This window comes from Arvicanthis niloticus, chromosome 2 (genome assembly GCF_011762505.2).
Source record: "Arvicanthis niloticus isolate mArvNil1 chromosome 2, mArvNil1.pat.X, whole genome shotgun sequence".
Taxonomy (NCBI): domain Eukaryota; kingdom Metazoa; phylum Chordata; class Mammalia; order Rodentia; family Muridae; genus Arvicanthis; species Arvicanthis niloticus.
Window position 1 is genome coordinate 109,956,651 of NC_047659.1, and position 27,292 is coordinate 109,983,942.

At 42.3% G+C, this 27,292-nt stretch overlaps 1 protein-coding gene across 1 annotated transcript in view; it reads left to right on the plus strand.

The window, feature by feature from the left end:
- Positions 1-27,292, plus strand: part of Ism1 (isthmin 1) — a 78,413-nt gene that overhangs the window by 45,623 nt on the left and 5,498 nt on the right. Inside the window, exons 2-5 of the mRNA XM_034496256.2 lie at positions 7,485-7,715; positions 15,160-15,424; positions 21,093-21,236; positions 24,488-24,577. Coding sequence (XP_034352147.1) covers positions 7,485-7,715; positions 15,160-15,424; positions 21,093-21,236; positions 24,488-24,577 — 730 coding nt within the window. The remainder of the gene's footprint in view (positions 1-7,484; positions 7,716-15,159; positions 15,425-21,092; positions 21,237-24,487; positions 24,578-27,292) is intronic.

Genomic DNA, 27,292 nt, shown 5'->3' on the forward strand with positions numbered 1-27,292 from the left:
CCAGCCGTGTTCTTCACACAACAGCCATTGGCTGCTGTTTGCAGAATAGAGCGGGTGCTATTTACAGACAGGGACAACAACGCTTAGGTCATTTTTCCCAGAACTGGGTCTACAGCCCATTTCCTCACCCTGATTCTCCCTACTGTAATCATCTTCTCTACTGGGTGATCACGATCTCAATTTGTCTGGGGTTTAGTTGACCAAAGAACCTTATTCTTTCTCCCTTGTACTCATTGCCATTGATGTGGCTGTGGAAATCCACGTTGGCCACAAGGGAGTCACAATGAGCAGCTTGAGCCACACAGTGGCAGAATGCCATGACAGAACATCCTTGGTCTGGGACCAGAGATATACCCAGCATAAGGGACACAGTAAAAACTGCCTCAGAAAAGTCTCATTCATCCCCATATAGATCTCCCAGGGGTATGCAGGACCAGGTTCTGAGAGTGAAGGGAGATAGAAGAGATCTGAGGGCTGAGGTGCCTCCAACTGACCTGCAGAATGCTGCCAGAGAGCAGCACAGGACACACCGGTATTTACACTAGTCAGCTGTGCTACAAACAGGGCTGCAGGGAGCAGGCTTGAGTCTTTCTGGCTCACCTTCTCACTTCCTGTTCCTGTCACCTGTTGTACCTTTACTTCCCTTGGATCTCAGTCACAAGTTACCCCTTCAGAGTTGAATTACAACTACTTCAAAGAACCTTTTTCTTTCTCTCTTGTATTCATTGTTTGTACCAAATGACCAGCTGGGACCCTGAGGTCATTTTCTGGGACTTTTTTCTTATATGCACCACCATGCACTTTCAGATTCAGTGTGTCATGTAGTTCTGACTTTTATTTTTATCTCCAAATTGTATAATCTCACTGGGAGCCCCTCAAGTCAATTCCTGTTGTTGTTGTTGTTGTTGTTGTTGTTGTTGTTGTTGTTGTTGTTTCAAGATAACCCCATTAGGCACAGAAAATGTCCTTGCTGTCTGTCACAGCAAAATATTCCAAACTTATGTGCTCTTACATATGCTCAAGCCCTCAGCTCAGCCATTTGTCCAAGGAGCAGTTTGTTTGAATGAGAGAGAGAAATCCCAAGACATTATTGAGAGCACTCCAGTACAATTTAAAGGAAATAATGCATAGCACACTTGGCAAGATTTGAGGAATGCAATGTTTAAATGCAGAAGCAATGAAGGTTCAGTAAAGTATAGAGGAGTGCAGGTTTGGAATGGGATGTCATGAGAGGTTGCAGAGCATCTATTCCTGCCTGACATGGAGTTCACTGTCATCTTATGCTCCAACAATAATTCTGTCATTTAAGGATTGAGTTCAATCACAAAGACCAGACAGTCAACATAGTTCATTAACTAAATAAGTTTTCACTTTTTTATTGAAAATAATTTTTTCATATAACATATTCTGATCATGGTTTCCCCCTCTGTTTGATCATTTTATTTTGGTAATATAGAACATTTGTGATACTTATAGAGTACAGTATGATAATTGAATATATATATATATATATATATATATATATATATATGATGATAATTAGCCTCAAATACCTATTACTTATATGTCACATCTATGTTTTAGGACTGTTTAGACTCTTCTAGTTATTTTAATATGTATGATAAATTGTTGGAGACTATTGTTCCCCTCCTGTGCTATAAAACAATAGGCCTTGTTGGCCCTGACAACTGTACTTATGTACCCATTATTTAATGTCTCCTGTACTCACTCCCTAACCTTCTGAGTCCCTGGAAACCAGTACACTCACTACTCTATTGAGATTAAGATTTTCTAACTTCCACCAATGAGCAACAAGCAGTATTTGTCTTTCTTTACTTAGCTCATTTCAGTTAACACAGTACCACATTCCATCAACATTTCTACAAATGGTAAATGACAAGATTCTTTTTTTTTTTTTCAAGACAAATGCATGTTCCTGGCATAAAGCTGACACATAAACCATAAAAGCCGAGCATTTAACTTTTAAAGAATTGTCGCAGTTCTAAAAATACAATTGAATTTACAGAAGGGAACAGTGCTACTGCTACTGTAGCATTATTCCTATATCAAAGTGATTCATGCTAGTGTCATCAAAAAGGAGAGATTCTCAACTGAGAAAATACCTTCACAATATCCAGCTATAGGATATTTTCTTAATTGTGTGATTAATTTATTAATTATTGAATTAATTGATTCGTGGGGAAGAGGTTAGCCCATTTTGGTTGGAACCACCCCTGGCCTGGTAGTCCTAGGATCTATAAGAAAGAAGGCTGAGCAAGCCATGATGATCAAACCAGTAAGCAGCACTTCTCCATGGCCTCTGCATCTGCTCCTGCTTCTGTAATCCTGTCCTCCTTGAGTTCCTATCCTGATGTTCTCTGATGATGTACTTTGATATGGAAGTATACACCAAATAAATCCTTTCTTCCCCACGTAGCTGTAGGTAATTGTGGCTGGTGGGAACTCAGAGAGGGTTCCCATCATACGGCAGGCTGTGTGTAGTTGGCTGGGAATGCTCTGGGTTCCTCCAGGGTGAAGTTAGGAACGTTGACTCACTAAGGCCTCTCCACAGCTCCTCATGGCGGCCCCAAACACAAGAGAAAGTCCATGGGTTTTTTTGGGCTTTAAACCTGAGTTAAATAGGGAGGGGAAGAGGGGGGAGGGGCTGGGGAGGAATGCTTAATTGGCTCCACCCTCTGGCCTTCAGGTACCTCATTAGTATGTAAATCTCTCTAGTGCCTGAGGCCTGTTAGTCACACCCTCCACCTGTGCCCTACATGACTGAAGGGTGCAGGTTGAATGGAGATTAGACCTCCTGTCAGGAGCCTGGGTTCTGGGGGCATGGCTGAACACCCACAACCCAAGAACCAGGATACCCTACCATGGCCCGACACGTAGCTTCCGTCATGATGTTTTATTACAGCAATAGTAACCCTAACTAGGACAATTATCAATGATAATGGAAAGACATTTAGGGAGTCAATAATCAAGGACTGATGTGATGAGACTGGCAATGCTCTCAGTTCTCAATATGGGTGAAAATGGGAGAGAGAAGGGCAAAGGGCATACTAAATCTGCTTCCTTGTTAGCAGTTCAAGCCCTCACCTCTCCTTAACCCTAACTGGACAGCCTGTGTCACGCAGTCACCCCTCAGCTGCAACAGAGTTTGGGAAATATAGTTTCAAGCAGCTGTCTTCTCACCTGAAACAAACACCAAATAAAAAGCAGACAGGAAGGATCATTGGGTAGGTGATCACAATATCTAATACAGTATTTCTAGCCAAAGCAAAACACTAACCTACAACAGCATGATGTTATTAGTGCCACCCTGTGTTAAATCCAACTGCTTGTAGAGTAACAAAGGGATTCCTGTGCACAACGATGGAATGTATGAAGTCATAGCTTGTTAATTTGACCTACCTAATATCACCTTCCTCAACTTCAGTTGTCCTGTTTTCATTTTCAGTGGGGGTAACAGCTCTGTCATTAGGACCACTGAAGGAACATGGCTACTGGGGCTGTGCTACACCATTGCTAATGGCAGGTCCCAGATTAAAGACAGGCTATGGAGAAAGGAGCATGTTCCCATACCAAGCAGGCAAGCCCATTAGGTTACTTTAACTGTTATTGATGGAGTGAAATTTCATTTCATGTTAGAGTGACCATTTTTAAATACCTTTCCCCTATCCCAGGGTTTCCAGTTTTTGAATAGTTGTGAACACAGCACAATAAAGCATCAAGGTAGCTACATTTGGAAGAGGTGCAAATGTAACTTAGATATTCAGAAATTGAGACTAGTATTTTGTTATTAATTCTCATCTGACAGATACTTTACAAATGTTGAGCCAGTGTCTGGGGGTCAGAGTGGTTGAGGAACAATGGAGCAATGCCACAATTTTGTGCAAGACCAAAACATACTTAAATCCCAGTCATTAACAGATTCCCAGCAGAAGTACTTGTGGCCTGGATTGCTCAGCCAATGGTCCTAACTTTGCACTTCTCTTTTATTGTGTAGCTACAGTCCAACTCTAGACCATCCTGCTGGAAGAGTATAGAACTGTGATTATCTGCTGTGCTTTGTACAGAGGGGCATTGAGCCATAGAAAGTTGAAGGAGTTTGTTTGAGTTGAAGTTAAGCCAGGAGTCACTCTATGGTAGTGAACTTTCTATCAGAAGAATCCAAGGGTCATAGGGGGGGAAATCAATTAAACTCAGTCCTTTTCTTTTCAGACATCTAAGCAACTAGCCACATATGTACATTTCCAATCTCTTTAAAAACACAAAATTTAGAAGTAAAAAGAATATGTCATTGTTTATATGTGTGTACATACATTGCAGTACTAGGACTTGAACCCATGACCTTTAATGTGCTAGGAAAATGCTCTACCACTGAGCTACATCTCCAGCACAAAGAACTTCCTTTATGATCTAGTTAAGAACATGGCTTGTTTTACAATAAAAGCTGTGTTTGTATTTTTTAAATCTCTAAAGCATTCAGGAAGCAAATACTAAGCCCCTGATGTGACTTACATGCCCAAATCCTCAAGAAATTCTTCAGGAGAATCCAACTCTACTCTCTAACACTATCAGGAAGAATCCAACTGTATTCTCAAAAACACCATCAGAGAAGTATAGGGGTTGGATGTCCAGTGATAAAGACACAGAAACAACTACCTTCAAGTACCTTTTGTGGCAATGGAGACAGAGAGCTCTTAGGATGAAGAAATCTGTTCTCATCACTTCTCTCTTTCTTATCTCCTTCTCTCCTCTCACTTACTCTCCCCCTCCTATCTATCTTTCTTTCTTGCACCCCCCCAACTCAATCAAACAATAGTACATTTAGAATTCATTGCATTGAGCAATGTCTCAGAACCGTAGGCCAACTCCCTCTACAGTCATGCCAGTAAACAGAAACCATGGCAGAGAGGTGGCTGGAAAGGTGAACAAAAGACACTGGCTCAGCCACATCTCTTGAGCAAAAGAGAAGGCAAGTGAAAACATGAAGCCTCTCACTTCCCACTTCAGAGATGACAGATACACTCCCCGAGTTCATCTTTGCCCCATCAAACATCGACAAAGGTGGTCTGTGTGCATTTCAGTCTCAGGCTGCTCTTGACCTCGGATACTCAGAGTCAAGAGTGTTTTGATTGTAAACAGAATTGTTTGGCTGGGTCAACAGCCCTGTGGTGGGGGCAGGGAGTGTGTGTGGAGACAATGTGCTGGAACATAACTCCCAAACCTCAAAACATGCCCAACAATAACAACAGCCTTAACCACTGACCCAAAGGCTGGGGAGAAATTCTATCTCCATGTCTCCTTCCACCAGTAAACATAAAAATACTATCCCTGAAGGGACAGAGGATGCCTTCACTAAGTGGTCCAGAGAGAGTGAAAGGACAGGGACAGCTACATTAGATAAGTTCTTCCAAGAGAAGTCAATTGAGATATTTTTACTGGGTAAGAAAAGCCTTTGATTGGCAGTTTTAAGAATAAGGGCATTAAATCTCAAAATCTCAGCGGTTTTTTTTTTTGTTTTTTTTTTTGTTTTTTTGTTTTTTTGTTTTTTTTGTCATTCTTCTCTCTGTCTATCCTTATACTGTGTGGCTTTTCAATTCTTGTCACTCTACAACCAACCTTTATGCCCCTTAAAGCAGCCATTAGTTCCCCCTCTGTAAGGACTATCTTACTTGCTCTTAGCCATCCTTCTGGATCGCTTCAAGGCTTCTCGTTTTCTTGCTCAGATCTTGTCTCTGGTATTGCCTCCTCAGAGACATTTGCTCTGTTTACCTAGATAACCTTCTCTCCATCATTTTCTCTCTCTTCTCTCTCTCCTCTCTCTCTCTCTCTCTCTCTCTCTCTCTCTCTCTCTCTCTCTTTGCAATGAGTAGTTTCTTGTCTTGCTCATCTATATATGTTTTGTTTGTTACATGTAGATGTACATTCCAAGAGAGTACATATCACACAGCCATCTCATTTATTAATGCATCTCTTGCCTAACATGTGGGTGAAATTCATGTATTAGAGAGATGGATAGAAGGATATAAATGAAGTTGATATAGGAATGGATAGATGGGAAGATGAGTAGACAAGAATAAATGGACAGACAGAAATGAATATAGAGGTGTTGGCATAGATCATTCAGTTCCCAGATAAAAGACATACAACTTTTATACTTATAACCAGCCTTTATAGCACTACAGCTGGGCAGATATTCTATCCTATAAGCTACTAGAATTTACTTCCCCATCAATAGTCCCAAGTTATAACTTGCTATGTTCTGCATGGGCTGCACTTAACTCTTAATTGGCCAGCCCTCATGGCCATGTTTTCGTAACTCACCTACCCCGTGACAACTTCTCTCTTCATCTCTTCTCCTTCCTCCTCATGGGTCCCCTACCTTCACCCCAAGCCCAGAAACCCCCAAATCCCACCTTTGTTCACCAATCACGGATAACTTGGGAACAAGGTTACATAGCATCACTTGGGTTTACGTTCAGATTCTCTTATCCCTGGGAGCAACCAGGCCTTGGGACCAGTACTTAGCATGTAATACATAGCAAAAGACCAAACTTCAACAGGTAGACTAATAGATGAGCCAATGGAGAATCAATAGGTGAATGGAGATATGTAAGCAACAGTTTGACATAAACATCTACCTAATTTAATCAAATCTTTTCCTCCATGGTACACATCAAAGAAACTAAACTGGATATTAAGAGTATAATGAAAGCCATAATGGTTAACCAGTTGAGCCTGTGAGAAACAGTTAGTCCCAGCTTTAAATAAATACCACTTTTCCTTCAAACTAGCTGTCTTATTTTGATGTGCTTTGGTATTTAATAAATAGTTCATAACTCCCAAGAAAATTCTTAAATTGGAAGACATTTCCTGACTTGGCCTTTTAAAGATGGTGAAACTAAACCCTGTGCTAATGAAATGAGCTGGGAATACTATATTGGCTGTGGTGGTTTGAATAAGAAAGGCTCCCATAGACTTATATAATTGAGTACTTAGTCATCAGATGGTAGACCTTTTGGAAAAGATTAGGAGGTGTAGTCTTGTTGGAGTAGGTGTGGCCTTGGAGGAGATACATCACTGGGAGTGAGCTTTGAGGTTTTAAAAGCCCATGCTAGGCCCAGCATCTCTCTCTGCCTGGAGACTGTAACCAGGATGCAAAGATCTCTGATACTGCTGCAACACTATGCTTGTTTCTCTGCTTCTCACCATGATAATAACCCTCTGGAGCACCATGGACTAACCCTCTGGAATTGTAAGCAAGCCCCCAATTAAATGCTTCTGTTATAAGAGTTACTTTGGTCATGGTATCATACCAATAGAACAGTAACTAGGCCACTGGCTTAACTCCAGCCCCTGGAATGAATTTTTATTATCTATTCATTTAATGAACTGTTGAGAGTGGCACTTTTAACCACCTGCCTTCTAAGTATTTGTTCATTACTTATCTGTTTGTCTGTCTGTTTTAGAATAAACTCAACCGGGAGAGTGACTCCACATCAGAAACCAGCTTTCCTCTGTCCAAAGAAGCCCCGGGGGAGCACCAGGTTATCCACCAACCCTTCCCCAGACAGCAATTCCCTCAAGAGACTGGGCATCCTTCACTGCAAAGAGACGGCCCCAGATCCTTCCTCCTTGACCTACCAAACTTTCCAGATCTTTCCAAAGCTGATATCAACGGGCAGAATCCAAATATTCAGGTAATTCTCAACAAGTAGCAACTCAAAGGAAAATAGTTCATTGTTTCCCAACCTGGTTCTAAGAAGCCCAGCAGTTCCTCACATGTCCTTGCTTGTCAACCCCACTGTGATTCTTGCTGAAAGTTGTATTAGTCCCACACAAACAATGCTGCAATACCCTTGATGATTTTTGAGACACTGAGATAAAAAATTACTGAGATGTGGTAGCTATAGAAAAAGGCCGTGTGGTTTGTAACTAGACCAGGTAACCCACAGTCTTGATGTCAAAGGAAGGTGCTTCCCATCAGTGCCTTGCTAGCTTGCCTTGACCACCAGAAATTTCTTCAGGAGAGGACAACCTCCTAAAGAATAAATGGCTAACAAAAGAATTACATAAAAAGGAAAGTGAAAATGGATCTTCCTAGAAGAAAGTTCTAGATATTTTATCAAAATGGGATTTTAATGAAGCTAGGGAAATGGGACACCAGAAAAGGTCATCAGATTAAAAACTAATAGCAGTCATCCACATTTCAAGAGAAATGATGCTTTGGCCTGGCCCTCAAGTGTCCTCATGAAGAAGAAGCCATGGCATTCTCCTGTTCAGGCACTCACTCCGTGGTTCACCAAGGCCACGTGACTAGTAAACCCTAGTTGTGCTGCTCAGCTCCAGGATCTCCAGCTCCCAGGAATACCCACTGGCCAAACTCCTGATTGCGGATGGTACTTGTGCCTTCTCTTTCTTCAGGAAGCTAGTTCAGGAAGCTCAGAGAGGCCCTGGGTCACCTAACCCTCACCTCACTCTTGTCTTTATGTGCTTGCTTCCAAAATATCTGTGCTTTGTTCACGTTTCTCTCATTTGTGTAAAGACAGCTTTTTTTTTTTAATCACATCAAATGCCCGTTAGTTTATGTAGCATCAGAAAGGTGAATGTCCCTGTCAAAGTTTCTTTTCACTTGGTCCTCTCCTGGCGCAGCAAGGGAGCAAGAAATTTATCTCCAAGTGATACTTCTGAAAGGGAAGCTTTGGAGGACATGGTGGGGGGAGGACAGAGCTATTTCTAGGAAGCCTTGGCGTTTTTCTAGAGTCATCTTTTAGACACCAGAGATCACAACTTGTGCCAAGAGTACAGGTACATATTTCTATAGTATCAAATGTCAGAGTTATTCAAAGATGGATTGGAGACAATGTACTTCCAACATAGAGATGTTGAAGCCTGACACCCTCAGCCCACTGCACCATCCAGTTATTCCATTCTGCTTTAGATAACCCCAGGCTGTTGGTCTTCCACATGGACAGTAGAGAGGATAGGATAGCCAGTGTCTTATTGATCTGATGGTTTCTTTACCCTAAAGAGAACTGAGCTCCATATCTGACTTTTTTTTTTCTAGAAAGCCACAAAAAGTTAGTGTGAGTCACTCAGAAAGATATTCAAATAAAAGTAGCTACTTCCTCCCTGTACTCCACCCTTGTCTGTTTCTGTCTCTGTTTCTCTATCTGTTTCTGTCTCTCTGTGTCCTCCTCTTCCTCCCCCTCTTCCTCCTCCTCTTCCTCCTCCTCCTCCTCCTCCTCCTCCTTCTCTCTCTCTCTCTCTCTCTCTCTCTCTCTCTCTCTCTCTCTCTCTCTCTCTCTCTGTATGTGTGTACATGCGAGCATGCTGTACATGCTCATACGCACAGCATTAGCCTGTACAGTCCCATGCACCATTAAACTTGAGTAAACTCAGTTCCCTGGTGGTCCTTTGAAATACAAGGTGCTTCCCAAAGGAGAAATGATAATGATTTCTTGGTTGGCAGCTCTCATCTGGGCCTCAGGGCATTATTCTTTTGTTGAAAGCCACTGGTTCAAACCAGACCAGCCGGGCACGCACAAAGCTATTATCATGGTTCCCTGAGCATTTCTCTGCTGGCTCTTGGCCTGAGAATAGGTGTGTCTGGTGGGTAGGCTTCTGGTGCCAGATCCTCTGGCCTCCCATGCTCTCACCCTAGGCAACCTGCCCCTTACTCCCATCCAGTTATCCCCAGCTGGAACCCAGGAGCCTAGCAGGACTCAATACCCTTGTCTCTGACTCCTCTGCAACTCCAAAGCTCAGGGGTGGATCATGTCCTTCCTTTGAAAATGTTTGTATCTGTGAAAAGTGACATTCCTGAGCGTCTGCAGAGAGCCATGTCCCTTGCACCTTTTGACTTTTAGGGTGGAAAATCCTCATAAAGGCCTAACATCTGACTTTGCAGAGCATCTTTATGCCGTAAGCCAGGCAGCCTCTGTTCCATGTGAATTAAACTTGATGTTAGCACTGGATTCGGGATATTAAGAAGGGGATGAGGACAGAGTATTATCTCTGTATATGCATCTATATATAATACATCAAATAGAAAGAAATAGCCTTGAATTCCAAAGCTGCAGCTCCATGTTAGATTTTAAACAATATAAGGAATTTGGTTCTCCTTTTTAAAAAAGAAAAAAGTCATTCAGGAAAGGAAGCTACTCCCCTGGGACAATTTAGACTTGAACTTTACTAGCCTTGGCTGAGTTTCTGTTCTTTGGTTGATGGTCAGATAACAAAGACAAAAATTCCAAAATAAACTCATTATCAGACTTGCCGCATCGATTCATTGCCACAGTAGCTATTTACAACCAAATATTTCCCGTTTCTGAACCAGTCTGAGGTCAGTATCCAGTTCAACCAGTAGAATTCTTTCTTTGCTTCCATTGAGAGAGACTTAAAGACAGAGCTCCACAGACATTTCTTCTCCACACAGATTGATTTCCATGGTCCTAGGCCTCATGGGTGCTACAAGATATCCTCAGAGGGACTGGTCAAAGTTTTGCTTGCTTCTACTTCTGATTTTCCCTCCTGTATCTATAATACGTTTGAAATGGCCAGTCTGGCTGGGTAAGAGCCAAGAAATGTCTGTGCCCTGGATAAGAACCAATGGACCAATTGGAACTAACCTGGATAGCTGAGATTCTCCTGGGCTTCTGCTATTATCAAGGACTATGGAGTCAAACTGAGCTGAGTTTGGAATCTAGCACCACCTCTCAGATTGCTTGGATTCTGTAGCCCCTGGCCAGCTTCCCAATCTCTCTGTACCTCAGTTTTCTTGTCTATAAAATTGGTGTAATAATTCTACCTACAATTGCCTATGTCATCTACTCTCTGGGGACTGAGATCATCCATATAAAGGGCTTAGCATAGAGTTATGTGTCTGATAAGCTTCCTATAACTGATAGATGGTGACGATGATGAAGGTGACAGAAAAGCACCTATGGGGATTATTAGGTCAGCAAGCAAATGCCCTTACTTCAGAAACCTGGCTACTTTGTTCAATACTCCAAACTCACATAAATGTGGAAGGAGAAAACGAACTCAATAAAGTTGTCCACTGATCTCCACATACCAACAAGTGTACACACACACACACACACACACACACACACATACACACACACACACAAATAACTTTTTAAAAGATTAACTGAAAAGCAATAGATTTATCTGAAAACTGTCTCTATGCCTTCTTTGCCATTTACCTTCAGAAGATGATTTCCCTAAGCCAAGTCTGTGCCTGAAAAACGAGTCTAAATTTTGTAGAACAGACAATAATGTCTGGGCAAGGACACTGCTACAAATCTCAGTGCATGAACCACAATTATGTAGGGAATACCACAATTTCTTTGGAGCATCATTAGGTCTGAGACAAGAGGATTGAATATCTTCCTGGTCTATTTTGTGTTCTTTCTGCTGAAGTTGTCAAGGAAGAAGGGCAGCAAAAGCCTTTGTTGCAGACATATTTCTGGGTGTTCTGTACTCTTGAGGGAATCCTTTTTCTGTCTGGAAAAGTATAACCTACATCCATTTACTCAGTCCATTCAGTTCACAAAGCTCCGAGGAACAGCAAGAGCTAAAGCCCCCACTCTGTTCACTGTATTCACAGCTTCTATATTCATGGTGGCCATGGCTTAGCCATTAGACTGGGGATTGTCTCAGTCTTGCTACAGAAAGTGCTTTGCGGAGCAAGAGTAAAGTGTTTAGTTCTAGTATAAGTTTTAACTATTGATCAAAAATAAAATAAAACAAAAACCAAACAAACAAACAAAAAAACCGAAAAAGCTGATCAGTGAGGATTATGTTTATTTCCCAATTTTGGACAGAATTGAAACCTATTTTTGCAGAACCTTTGGAGCAGAGAGAGTCTGTCTTACATTTGGCCTGGAGCTTTTGAAAGAGTTCTCTTTCTTTCACTAGGTATTCTAAGGGACTTCAAGGACATATAATCAAGCTAGAAAGGAGGGAGAGAGCTAGGGTCTTGACCAGCTTCGAGTTAACTGTGCTTACTCCGTATCTGCAGCACATTCACGTTGATTGCTCAAGAGATCTTTGCAAAGGTTTCCCTGACGCTAAAACACCCGAATAGAATAAGGGAAACAGGAAACGAAAACTAATCCCAGCCATTTGAGAAGGCATTTGCCATGCTTGTTTCGTCTTTTTAATTGGATGCCTATAAAATTTCAGGTTCGAGATTAGATTTTCCCTTTTGATATCAGTGTGAGGTTTCCACATTGCTGACTGTGGGGAAGGGTGGGTCCTAAGATTTGTTTGTGTTTTGTTTTGTAACTCATTTGGGGCAGTGGCTAGAAATTAAAGAGAAGAAAGAAACCTCGAAGCTGTTGAGATTTAGTCATTGATATAGCTTTTGGAGTAAATTCCTATTTTGCTACCCATGGCTTCGCCAGGCAAGGACTCTATTTTGTTTGGATCTGAGCAACAATTTTGGAGGAAAAAAAAAATCGTATTGACGGTAATAGCTTGAAACATGAAATTGTTTTTATTCCCAGCTTGGAGAAATTGCAGGGCACATTTTGTTTAAGCAATCCCTTTGATTCCAGTCTGAATACAAACGGAGTACCCAAACGGTTAGGCACGTCCTCCCTTATCTCCTAGTCAAAGACTGATTTCATTACCATAATTGCCTGCTTGCCTGGCTCCCCTAGCTCTTGGCAGCCTTTCTCCTCCAAGACTCTTAATATCCTTGCTGACAATTGTTGCAGCTCAGTAGTTCTATCTGTAGGAAGAGGGGGATGGGTCTTCAAAGGAGAAAGCCTATGTGTTCAAAGGCTCTGCCTTGCCCATCCTCCCATGGGAGTTTTATATATGCCACCCAGCAGTGTGCTCTTTACTGATTTGTCCTTCCAAGGTTCCATGGGGGTCCTTGTTGTCATTATTCCCTAGCAGCTGTCCATTCTGCCAAACAACAAGGATAGAACATGTGTGTTGTATTTCTTTTCTTTTCTTAATTTTAAAATTGTAGCTGAATTACATAAAACCTTTATAATTATAAGAATGTAAGAGATGCTCACAAATTAAGGCAATGGTAGCAGCCTGAGCTAAATAAAGTTCATGGTGCCCTTCTAAGCGTCCCACAACAGAGGAGATAGATGCACTTGGCCTGACACATTCTCAGTATCCTATGGGATCTACAGTCATCCTCTGGACTGTGTCTAGATCTCAAGCCTAGGACCACTATTGACTTGGCAGCTTCTTTAAGTGTCAAACTTAATACAATTCAAACAATCCTCAAGCTGTTTATCTAAAGGATGGGCACACCCTAGTGCAATTTGGCAGAGTATCTTAGCAACTCCTCAGATGTTGGGTCAGGGCAAAACTGGGATTGCATCTGCCCAGTACATCTTGCGCTGATTACTTGGAGTGCGTGTTTCTGATTCATGTGCATGTAACTCTTCCAGGAGGTGTTGCAAGAACTATGTGATGGCCAGAGAAACCCAATGAGTCTTTTATTAATTTTTAAACAAGTTTTTTTTTTTAACATTTTTCTATGCTGATTGTCTCCTAGAGCCATGAAGCTATGTTCTTCCAGACCTGTGACAGATTTCAAAAGTAGGCTTCATTAATTCAAAGAACGAGTTCTAACCACAGCCCAGGGACTATGTGCTTTGACCCTGCTGTTGGGGCTGAACAATGGGAGGAGTGAAGTATAGCTGGAAAAGCCTTGTCCTGAGGGCCTTGCGCTCACATCTCTGTAAGTTCTATAGCATCTACCCTGCCCCTAGTACCTGAGGCTCTCTGCTCCCTCAGTCCTATGAGAAGGTCCTTACATCTATCAGTTACTTTGGAAAGGCAGCATGGCAAAGTTAGTAAGAACAAGGGCTCTGGGCCCATATCCTCTTCATTTACTACACCTTAACCCTATGACTTTTGGCCAGCCATCAACATCTATGCACTGGTTACCCTAATCTATAAAAAGCCGTCTCATGTAGCAATCACTACAACACCCAATAGCTTGGAGCAGTGACCATTGGATTGCTCATGGTCCTCTAGGACCCGAATTGTGACAGAATTCAACCAACAGAGCTTGAACAGCTTCCATGTGGTATCAGTGGGCGTAGCCCAACTGGGACTGAAAGATCCATACTGCTTTCAGTCATGAGTACTTAGCCTCAGTTTTCTCTTACACAGTTTTCTCTTTATCTGGTCTGTCTTTATGCATTGATCAAGGCTGGGCTTCCTTACATATCTGTGAGAACATTCCAAAGAAAAGACTAGGGATGCTGCAGGACACTTTTATGGCAGCTTCAGTACATTTTTTGACATATGCATATGCATGTGGTGTGCATGCCAGTGTATACACATGTTCACATATGTGTGCAGGTACACATATGTGCAGAGGCTAGAGATCATTGTTGGTGTATTCCTCAAACACTCTCTACCTTTGGTTGTATTGAGGCAGGGTTTTCACTAGAACAGAGTCCTCCAATTCAATTGATCAGGCTAGCCTGTTTACTTTGGGGAGTAACCCTGTCTCTGCCCCTCAAGAGCTGTGACTCCAAGCAGGCCACCATGCCCACCTGGCATTTATGTAGGTGCTTAGGATTTGAAGTTCATACCTCACACTTACTCAATGGGCAAGGGACCACTGAGCCATCTTTCTAGCCCTCCCTAAATCATCTCCCCTAGTCCAATGTGAATGTCACTTATTTCCATTCACCAGGATCAAGGGAGTCATGAGGCTATTCCCAGAGGACATTAAGTAAAAATGGACTCCACTTGTTGATGGGAAGTGTGGTACATGTGCAAGGATGTGGAATGTGAGACAGAGCACTTAGAAAAACATGTCTGATGCTGCACCTGCTCAACAAGTGATGCTTTGCTGTGGCTGTTCTTCCAGCATCTTAGGAACATAGTGTTCTTTCATTGAAAGGCTACTCAACAATTAGTCACCAGTAAACTAAGAACCTAGTCATGTCTAGCCTCTGCCTATCTGAGGCCATACTCCTTCTGGTCATGAAGTTCTTGTGGACATTCCTGGATGTCTTATGTTCTCTAGCACCATGTAATTGCAGCTTTCTTTCACAGGGGGTGCACTCACCTTTTCCTTGGTCTCTCTCAGACCTTTCTAGCTTGAGGCCTCCAATTCCTCATTGACCTGGCCTGTTCTGAATTCCTCAGGTCACCATAGAAGTAGTCGATGGTCCTGACTCTGAAGCAGAAAAAGATCAGCATCCAGAGAATAAACCCAGCTGGTCACTCCCAGCTCCTGACTGGCGGGCCTGGTGGCAGAGGTCCTTGTCCTTGGCCAGGACAAACAGTGGGGACCAGGACGACAAGTATGACAGTACCTCAGATGACAGCAACTTCCTCAGTGTTCCTAGAGGATGGGACCGTCCAGCCCCAGGCCACCGGACTTTTGAAACCAAAGAGCAACCAGAGTATGGTGAGTTTACTAGCCAGTAATATAAAATTGGTGGGGAGAGTAAACAGGGATGATAAGGCCTCACAGACATGAGGCCAAGCAAAACCCAGTTTACAGTACGTGGTTTTCAGTCTCCTCTGAGGCATACCTCATAAAGGCTGTCTTCACAGAAGCCCCATGAAGCCCACAGACACATTTTTTTTTTTTGAAACAGTATAATTTTTAAGTTATACTTAAGAAGTAATTTTTAGGGTCTTTGGGGTTCTTTCCTGTCTTGTCTTTTCCAAATTTTAATTTTATTTCTAAAGATGGATAAATCATTAAATCACCTTCACTGTATTTTTTAACTTTAAAAAAATGTGCTAAAAAACCAGTTTAATAAAAGAGATGTGTGCAGTTGCTTCCTGTGACTAGGCAGCTATGTCATGTCTTATATTAGCAGTAGAATGGCCCTTCAGAATCCACATGTACAAGTTGTGTCAAGGTTATCAAAGCAAGCTTCCCCCTCTACAGTAAAGGTTACAACCCCAAGGTGAGACAACTGGGTTTGTGTTTGGGGAACAACAGAGAGGTAAGGTAATAGGAAACTTTAATTCAGTGAGTTCATTAAAAAAAAAAAAAAAAAAAAAGTTATTTTCTTACTTTAGTTGAGATGAGAGACAAGGAGACCAGATCTCAGATTCACTCACTCACATAACTGTCCACTTTCCTTCTTCCTTCAAATGAATGTCTGCTGTGTTACAAATGCCCTGCTGTTAAGTCCTTATGGTTTCCCTATCAGCAGACCAAGGAACGAGCAAGACATATTGAGGAGTATAAAGGCTTGGATGAGAAGCCGCCCTGTTAGTCTCAGGTACTTAAAAACTTGGTCTCTAGTCGGTAACTGTTTGGGGGGTGGAGGGGATTAGGGGGTGTGACCTGGTTGAAGGAACTTTGTCACTGGGGATGGCCTTGAGGTTACAAAAGCCACCACCCTCCAGTGGTTCCTTCAGTCTCCTGTTTGTGAGCTCTCAGCTGCTGCTCCAGTCAGTCACTTGCCACCTCTACTTACGGATTCTCCATCATGGCCTCTAACCTTCTGAAATTGTAAGCCCCAAATAACTTCTTTGTTCTTTATGTTGCCTTGGTCATGGTGTCTTATCACATCAATAGAAGAGTTCAGATACAAGGATGATACAGAACATTTCAGAGATCCAAGCAAGTATTTTTCTATCCACAGTATTTTCCCGTGTCCTAAACTGACCGTAGTGAAGTTGGATAGGTACAGATTATTGGTACCTTTATTAGATTTCAATTCTTTGAGATTGTCTAACTTATAATAATCTAATTTTAGCAGAATATTTTGCAGTGATTTTTTATGGAGTTTTCTTTATAATGTTATGTTAGTCGTACCTTTAAAAAGGAAGGCTAATTTTGGCCTGAAGCAATGTTGCTGGAATAACAGAATAGCTAACAGGATATACTGAGAGTAGATAGACTTCAGATACCATTCCAGATGTGCTGAGTTTGAATTGTGTGAACATCTAAAAGTATCTTAACTTTTAGGATAAACCTCAGTTTCCCTGCCCATAAAAGGAGTTTAATTTTCCTGCCATAGACTTATGCTGGGAGCTAAATGACCATCCAGGACTTGTGGCTCTTGTTTCCCAGTGACCGGTTTCAGACAAGCTCCGGTCAATTCAGTGCCCTCTATACTAGAACTGGTCCACAAAGCTCCACTGTTCCAACACTATAAAAGGAAGATTTTTACCATCCCAAATAGCACCTTTGAGCAGCAGCTCTCACCTCATTGCAATGCAGAGTATTGTCTTCCCTTCTTGAGCTCTTTGATGTCACTGGGGCTGTCAAAATGCCACAGAAATGTTCTCAGGGACAGTCTGTTCTTGCTGTCTTCGTAATCACTGCAGCTGAGACTCATTTTCTTCTCTGAACCACACTCCCTCCCAGTCATGCTGACTTACAGTGTCCTCACTTGTCTTTCCAGCATCATAAATTAAATTTACCTCTTGTCACATATATGACAACTTCTTCCATCTGGCATTAAAACAGAGAGGATTTCTCCCCAGAAAGATGTGTTCCAGCCAGAAATCCTAATTCTGCCCTTTGACTTCATGTAATAAAAAGCCTCTGAAAGGTCTTTGCTGGATGCTGATCTGGACCAGCGTGTGACAGAAGCTCAGGACAATAAAGATTTTCCTAGGAGTTTACTCCCTGATAAAAATGATTTATCATGTGGCTAATCTGTGAGCAGTTAAGAATATGAAGGAAGCCACCTACTGGTAGAATAGATGAAGTCCTTGATGGTTGCTTGGAGATAACATTTCGGGATAGATTTCTGTGATGTATTTCTAACAGATTTTCGAAGAAAGAACTTTGTGAAATCCTAACATTCTGGAAGCTGAGGCAGGTGATCATGAGTTTGAGGCCAGTACAGACTACATAGTTAGCTAATGTCTCAAAAAACAAACACACAAACAAACAACAAAGAAACTACTAATACCCCCAATTTAGCAGCTTCAAACAACAAAAGAAGGGTTCTGCCTCAGTAGTCTACAGGTTGACTGAAATGTTCATCTGGGCTGAGATGGGCTGAATTGGTTGGAGCCGATCTGTCTCCAGTAACCTCAGTAGCAATGACGGGGCTCAGCTGGACAATTAGAAGCTGATGTCATCAATTCTGAGATGGCCAGAGCCTCGCACCTCCTGGTCCTTAGTTCTCTTGGGCTCTTTACATGGTAGTAGAATAGTTCCCTCCAGTTAAAAAAAAAAAGCACAAGTTTACATGCTTAGACATTCTGCAGGCCTTCGCTTGCATCTTATTTGCCATCATCCCATTGATTGAAGAAAATCATGTGTTCTAGAACCAACATTTAAAATGTGTAACCAAGGAAATGGACATGGAGAAAGAATTTATGGGTATCATTTCTCATACACTCTGATGCAGCATTAGCATTTAGTCATTGTATGCTGTATTTTTTGCCAAATTGATCCAAGCTAGAGTTGACTTAAAAAAAAAGAAACTCAACTGAGGAATTGCCTCCATCAGACCTCCCTGTGGGCATGTGTATAAGGGAATTTCCTGATTTATGATTGACGTGGGAGAGTTCATTGGCACAGGTGGTCCTGGATTGATTAAGAAAGCAGGCTGGGTGAGGCATGTAGAATGAGCCAAGAAGCAGTGCTCCTTCTGCTCTCAACTTCAGTTCCTGCCTCCAAGTTCCTGCCTGGAGCTCCTGTCCTGGCTTCCCCTGGTGATAGATTACAGCCTATGAGTCATAAAATGAAATAAATCACTTTCTCCCCTAAGTTGATTTTGGTCAATGTTTTACCATAGCATTAAAAGGAAACCAATATACTCATATAGATCCAGAAAAACAAAGGGAGAAGTCTAGCTTATGCAAAGATTCAAATTTGGATCTCACAGTGAGCTAAGACCTCGGGTTGATTGATGAGTTGTTGCCCCTACTGAAGTGCAAAGGTAAGGCTATAGGAGATTTCTGGATAGCAGAGGCCCTTTTTTGCTTTTATAAAGTTAAGCAGTGCAATGCTTGGACTCACTGGATTTTATCTTATTCTGGCATTCTCTCCACACGTGGCATGGCTTCTACTTGTATGACTTCATGTTTGTTGTTCAGGCTTACCCTCTCTCTTTTTAAGTTGTGAAAATGTGAGACTCTACTTGTGCCTCTTCTTGTTCCCTTTAACAAAACCTAGCCCCGTCTCTGTGTACAGGATAAAATGCAGTATCTGTGCATGTAATATAATTCATTACACATAAATGGCCTCACTGACAAGCATGCAAGCATGCAATTGTTCCAGGCATGGCTGAAAAGGTCTGGGAGGGAGCAGTGGCTATTCTGTCTCAGACTTTTCTCCCTCTAGAAGCAACTTGACTATCCAGCCATGCTGAGTAGATGCCTCAGAGGAGACAATAGAGAGGTTCACACTGGAAAAATGATGCCCAGTTCCCTAATGTAAAACATAAGCTTCAGACATCTGTTTGGCTGTGTGGTTGGAAAACTGTGTCTTAGAAGAAATCAAAGTTTGGAAAAAATCAGTTTGATGGAAGGAGATAGAGATGGACGATGCTTCTGAGGGTAGGTACGGCATGAGAAAGTTTTCCATTCAGTCAGGGAAGATGCCATTACAATGTCATACACACACACACACACACACACACACACACACACACACTCATACACACCCATCAATTCTGAATAGTAGGCAATGAAGACTCAAAGCCCTGTGATAGCCCAAGATGCCTTCAGAGTGAGCACTGTGTCAACAACAGCCTTGGCAACTGGCACAGGACCCAAGATTCAGGTGAAAACGTGTGGAGAACATTCTTGCTGGGTCTATGTAATAACAACTACCGCAACCTATTATAATTGAAGGGTATCCCATCCCTTCAAGGTACATGACTGTAGCCCCATGCTTGGCCCATACAGAGGCCCTAAAGCTATTGGAAGCTGCGTATAAGCCAGGAGAAATTATTATGGAGTGGTGTTAGTGGAAGAGTCATGTTTTAGAGAGCAAAGGCATGATACTATAACCCAAGCTTTCCTTTCTATTAACCTGATAACCCTGAACAAGCCCCCCACACTCTAGGACTCTTGTTACTCTCATTTTCTTCTGATAAGAGAAATTTAATCTTAACAATATGCCTACCTCCCAGCTCCCCTAGTGTGGTCTACTTTCCTTTCCCCATGTTATTCATAACCTCTAATATACTATATAATTTACTATTTTATATTCATTGTTCATTCTGCCATAGCAAGGAGCCTTGAAAACCATTCTTAACAATATATCTCACATACCTAGAATTATGATTGATATATACTGAGAGTTTAACTAATATTCATTGGCCATATGTTGAATAATGACTTCAAAGGCTATTTCTACGTTTACTATTAATATATTGTTATTTACTACTCTATAACAAATCATCTTATTCTTGGCACCTGAAAAAATAGCAGTCATTACTTTTTATGGTTTAGTTGCTTAGAAAGTACAGACCGCTGGGCAATTTGACTTTTTATAGCATCAGTTATATTCAGTCTCTATAGGAAAGGATTGGGAATCTTCCTTATACTGTCAAATGTGTTGTAGTCTTTCATATGGCTCTATTCTTAGTAATATCTCATCATTCTTAAATTTGCTCACCCTGAACTTCTTTCAAGATGGTTGGATTTACCAGATCAAAGTAGACTATAAGCCAATGGGGACCATAAGGTCAAAGTAAGACCATACTGTGTAGAACGTTCCCCTCTCCTCCCTTCCCCTTCCCTCCCCTCTTCTCCTCTTGTCTTCTTCCTCTCTCACCCTATTTCCCTCCGTCTCTCTCCTCTCCTTCTCTTCCTTTCCTCATCCTTCTTCTTCTCCCTCCCTTTCTCCCTTCCTCTTCTCCCCTTTCCCCTAACCCCTCACCCCACAAGGAGAGAAGGAATGTCTTAAGGGTTAGGTTCCAGTCACATACAGATTGACACAGTGCTGTAACCCTCTCAGTCTTCACAAAGCTGAGCCCTAAAGTGAACCTGCAGCTATGAACCTTTAAGCTCAGGCTGTACCCAGTCCTCTCAAGAACAAGAATACTGGAAGTGGAAGAATGCACAGCCAGCAGGCAACGTGAGCAGGAGACACGGGAACTCTTTAGGCGGGGGTGATGATCATCTCCCTGGCTCCCTTCCAGATTCTACAGACGGTGAGGGTGATTGGAGTCTCTGGTCTGTCTGCAGCGTCACCTGTGGAAATGGCAACCAGAAACGGACCCGTTCTTGTGGCTATGCATGCATTGCCACGGAATCCAGGACCTGTGACCGTCCAAACTGCCCAGGTAATTGAGGGGCTGTGGCTCCAAGTTCAAGGAAAGGGTTTTTTTTGTTTTTGTTTTCTTTTTTTTTTAATTTATATTTTAAAACTTGGAGAAATTACTTAAAAGATAACTGTTTTCTCACTAGAGTGGGACAACTAGGGACAGCTGATAGATTTGGTGGAGGAGAAGATGGATTTGCTGAGTCTTAGTACAAGTGCAGTGCCTGTGACTAATGCTATGCCATCTTGTACTCATTTAACTTGGAGGAGGGACTCTAATCAGTTTGGACCTTTGATGTGGGATTGTCATGACTTGAAAAACTTATTGGAAAATAGATACTTATGTCTGATAAGGAAACCAGCATGCGTGGATTCTCATTCTCAGGAAAACCATGACGTTAGTCCTGTCAATAAGACCTGAGAGTTGACCAAGGCTTCCCAGACAACAAACTGGGGCAATTTAGCATTTAATTGTGACCTTATACTATAGTATCAGTTCCTTGGAAATTAAAGTAAATTGATAACTTGGTGAGGAATCATGTTGGGACTAAATAATTATGACTGTGGTTGTCAAAGTTAAAGTGATTTGTCAAAATGTAGTGTATGGTGTATTGGTATTGATACCTCCATTGTTAAAGGTATCAAACAGGAGAAGGCAGAAGAAGAGAAGATGCAGCCGGGACCATGAGTGGCCCACAGAGCCTAAACTGTGTACTTCCTGATCCTTTACACAAAGCTTATCTTCCCCTGGCCTATAGTTTTACTGTGGTCCTAATTGCCAGGAAGAATCCCAGCCTACAATAATACCTTGGGCCCTTTCAAGAAACCACACATTCCAAGTGGCTTCGTCTAAAAGAAATTTCGGAGACAAAAAATCTGATCCCCACACAACAGACCTCCTTTTTCTACCCCAGACATTCTATTTTCAATCCAGAGACATTTGGACCAAAACAAGAGTGGAAGCACAAAGGGATTTCTAAAGAGGGGCTGGGGGCGGAGCAACTGGAATGAGGTCTGTACTGGCAAAGGGCATGTGAAGAAAGTGGAGTTGAAATGTAAGAAGTGGTGGCTCTGGCTCCAGGTCAGCCCTGCAGATGTCTTGCCTCCCAATTCTTGCTGTGCTCCTTACAATGAACTGAGGTGGAAGTCGGACAAGGTGGGTTTTGGCTCAGTAGGAACAAAGCTGCAAAAGATAAAAGAAGTAGGAGTATGAGACCCCCGGGGAAGGAAGTGAAGAGGAGGAGAATATGAAGAAAAGGATCAAAAGGATTTTGAGATGTAGAGAAGGAAGGTTGTCTGGGGATGTGGGTGAGGCGTGAAGTGCTGCCTACCCTTGTGTGAGGCCCTGGGTTAGAGAGCTAGTGCCAAGCAAAAGAAAGAAGAAGGAAGGAGAGAAAAGAAAGCAAAGAATAGGAGAAAGAAGGGGAAAGGGGGAAGAGGAGAAAAGGGGAGGAAAGGGGAGAGAGAAGAGACAGGTGAGAGGAAGGTAAGATTAAGGAGTTTAAAAAAAAACAGGAAAAAAAGATGCTCATAACGGAAATGGGAGTGCTCTGGGTAATTAAGTACCAATCAAACTTCCATAGATTTTAGGTATGTAATTTCATTTAATTCTCAAAACTGTCCCATGCAGTTGAAATTTATTACTGTGTTTGTTTAGCATTTGTGGAAATTGAGAGCCAAAACCAGCAACAAATGATATTTGTGCAGTTTGAATCCATGATGCCTGAGTCCAGAAGCTATGGCCTTAACTGGTACACGCTTTCTCCTTTGCCATGAAGAAAGGTCTCCAGCTCAACCACACACAGACACAGGCAGAATTTTACTTTGAGTTATAAGGGCAGGTCTGCATTTTGGTCAGAGCTAGTATTCAGAGCCAAGGCAGGAGATGTGGATTTCTTGTCAGGGTAAGACTCTTCTTTGCTGCCATTTTGCTTGTTCCCTTCTTGGGCACCAGGACCACTAAGAACATTGCAGCCAGCATCCCTCGTGCGTGCATTTCTTCGAATCTGTGCTTGCCCACTTCAGTTTTTCAGCCATTCTGGCTTAGGAGGTTCCAGTTTCAAGGGTCCCTTTGGATAGGAATGATTACTATTAGCACGGTCTCCTTTATTTGGTTTATTAAATCTGATTTTCTGGGAGTAACTATGGAATAGACAAGGTCTTGTAGACTTGGTAACGGTCATACTGTAAAAGCATATTCCCCTGAGGGCTGAAGACATGGCTTGGTGGCTAAAAGCACCTGCTGCCCCTTCAGTTCCAAGTACCTATGTCAGGCAGTTCACAACCACCTGAAACTCCAGCTCCAGAGGATCTGATGCCCTCTTCTGCCCATCTCAGGCACCAGAATGCACAGCACGTGCACATGTGCACACACACACACACACACATACTCAAACACACAAAATTACATCTTATAACCATGTCCCTAGATCATTTAAGGACCTAATCAGTGATCTAAAGGACATCCAGTCATGCCCAGCAATGAAGTTAGAGTTCCCCAACAACAGTGCTACCAGCCTCTGCTCTTTCCCTTTCCTCATGATTTAGCTTGCACAGAACTCCTGTTTGTAAGGAAGCTGAGTTAGGTGTGGTAATTCTAACAGGTTTAAGACATCTGAAAGGTTTACAGCAAACTAGGTTCAGTTTCTGAGGGTAAGTAATGGGGGGTGAGGGGGAGGTCCTCTGTGCATCCTTTCTGAAGCATTAGTAGAAATAGAACTAAAGAATTAATGAAGTAGGAAATACACACTTCTACTTCCCCTTTCTGGGAAATGCTCGCTCCACACGTCACTCATGTAACTCAGTTGACTCTGCTAGGGAGAGGTGTCAGATCTGAATTTAACGAAATGAATACTGAGGCACACAGAGATGAAATGTCCTGCCCAGGTCCACACAGCTAGACCCAGACAGTTGGCCATTTACAAGAAGGTATTGAGCGTTCTGCTGTCTCAGGCTTAGTTTGTCACTCACCAGACAGCTACAAGCACCCCACCAATCCTTACCCCCATCACCAAAACAAATGTCTGAGCCCATGGAACTCTTGCAGGCACATTTGGATCTGATTTCGAGCTGTGAATAGTATCTGGGGTTTTAATATGTTTTATGCACCGCTACCTGATTTTTACTGTTTCCTCTGTTGGCAAGTTTCTACCCGTGAGGAGTAATGAATACAAGAAGGCTTTGTTCAGGTGTTTTGTTTTGTATTTAGGTGGGGGGGGGATGGTGAATTTTTCCATATAACTGGGGGAGAATGAGCTCTTGTTCTCTGTTTAGGAATTGAAGACACTTTCAGGACAGCAGCCACTGAAGTGAGTCTGCTTGCGGGAAGCGAGGAGTTTAATGCCACCAAGTTGTTTGAAGTTGGTAAGAGTTTTTTTTTTTCTTTTTTTTTAAATCCAAATATTGGTTCAGTGCTTTGGAGATTCATTTTTCTTTTGCAGCGCCATCCTTGGACCCATGAAAATGTTTCATTTTTCCCTTTGAGGTCCATACTCCCAACATATTTCTTGCTCACTGAATAGACTCCAAGCAAGAAAGGAAGCAGCCTCATCCCTCCAACACTAGACTAAACTGAGACATAGGACACCTCTGTGTGCAACTTGCAAAGCCTCCTAAGTGAGAGATGGGCTGGAGCCCACCCTCCCCCTTAGCTAGAAGAAAACCCACTACCCATCTGTCCTCTCCAAGCATCTAGTAAAATGAAGTCTCCAGCAGGGGAAAGGAAGGGGGAAGGAAGTGTTCTCAATATTTTATACTTCCTTCTATTGCAAGAATTTTCCATTGAAAGAGAAATTCAATACATTTGGGGTGAGTGTGTATGTGTGTGTGTGTGTGTGTGTGTGTGTGTGTGTGTGTGTGTGTGTCATTTCTCTACTAGAAAGTGCTGGCTCAGAAGCAACAGCCATGAATGAACACTGCAGAAAGAATCCCCTCAGGTGCAAGCTTGCTTTTCAGCACAGCCACAATTACTTCTGGATACCAGTCTGTGTTGTAAAAAGAGTGAGATTCCTCTGTCCCACTTCTTTTATCCTTGAAAATTCTTTTGTTATCTCCAAGTCTGCTGTGCCTCCTCAGATGGAGCAGTCCTAAGTCTCTTTTAGTTTCCTATCCCAACTATTTTGAGATGTCATTTTCTCTTTCTCAAAGAACTACAGGAGTCAGTCAGGGGTCTAAGTAGAATAGTCTAGAAAACAAAGAATGAAAAAAAAAAAAAATGGTGACAGCACTCAAAAACGGTAAACAGCATCAGCATGGACAGTAGTGGGCAGGGCAGTCCTGCTGCCTCCTCCCTCCAGCCCCAGCTGAGGAGGTATAGAAAGCTGCTGAGACAAAAGACAGTCTGTTTTCTCTAAGAGGGTAGCCTCTGGTAAGTTGAGCATGCTCTAGTTGAAGACCGCATAGCCAAGAACATTTGTATGACACAAACTGGTTTTGATGGGAGAAGTGGGGGAGTTGAATGGTTAGGAAGGAGGGTAGCTCTGGGAAAAGTGGGGTGGTGAATGTGATCAAAACATATTGTACAAAATACTCAAAAAACTAATAACATTTTTTTCTGAAAGATGGGGGCAGCTACGCCTTAACCTCCATGAGGGGAACGCCAACTAGTTGGGCTGATTTTCTGAAATAGATCCCAGATCTTGTTTTAGCTAGAATATACTTTGATTTTTACAATACTTGTTAATAATTTATTTTTAAAACAAAATCTATTCAAACATGTCTGTAAGGCAAACTCAGGACAGTTTAGAAATTCTGTATTATTAGGACCTCCACCCCACCCCCACCTCACATACACAATGAGATTGCATTTATTTAACAAGAGCATTCTGCAAGCACAGTTCCCTGGATTTATTTTTTAAGCTGATGCTAACGGTCTGAGGTCTCTGGGGGACAGAGAACTTCTCCTGTCTCCTATCACATTTCATAGGCAAGCATCTTTTACTTTTTTCTATAAGGCAAAGCATAAGGCCACATCCAGTACATGGCTAAGGATACCAGAACTGAGTAGAACTATTGCAACCAGAGTCCAGGCAAAAAATGAATTGAGTACATAGGCAATTGGTGATGATTTCAGAAGGGACCATTTCTGAAACTATGATTTAATCTGAAAAGGAAAACCCAGAATTTGCAACACTGGAGAACTCTTACTATTCTTGATCTGATGGAACCTGGATAGGGGCAGCAAGCACAGCTTAGAGGAAGAGCCACTTGACCACAGTCACAGCCTCCCAAAGAATGCAGGCAATGTGCAGGGAGAGAGAAACCAGTGAAATGTTCTAGCCTCACCATCTTCCCTCGGTATGGTCCACTGATGGGTCCTCCCATTGGGCAATCCAATCAGAAAGCAGGAGTAAAAAGCCTATTGATATGGTCCATGTGTATCAGGAAAAGAGCATCATGGGATGAAGACACAGAAGGACAAACAGAAAATAAGAAAAGTGGACTGGAAACACTGGATTGCCACATGGTCAAATACTTAAGCTAGCACTGCCTTGAGTTTTCTCATCTGTAAAATGGCATGAGGCAGGAGTGTATCTTACAGAATGTCTGCAGAATCTAGTGAGTTGTCTGCCAAATTCAAGTCTGCCCATCACACTGAATACCCTGTATAAGTACATTATTTTAATGAAAATAGGTCAACAAATGTTTTATAGGCACATGGATTACAGTAGTCTCCAACCTTGGAAAATATAATGCCATTTCCCCAGGCTTCCTAAAGTTTGTTTCTGAAGATCCTCACCTTTCAAGATGAGCCTGTGACTTTCCTGGTACTACCAGAAAGGAACTATCTCACTCTGAGTGACAGACAAGAAGACATAGCTAAGAAATCCTAGAACTCAGAGAGAGAGAGAGAGAGAGAGAGAGAGAGAGAGAGAGAGAGAGAGAGAAAGGCAGTGTGCATCCCCTGACACTGACATTCCATCCCAAGTTCATTGGAGAAGTCCTACTTTCATGCTTGACATTTGGTCAGCAGAAGCCCAGCAAGTTGAAATGCCTTGTCATAAAGCTGCTAAGAAGCTGGGCTTTTATCCCAGCCAGGTTAAGGTGAGAATTTATTCTTATACCAGAGCTCTGTGTAGA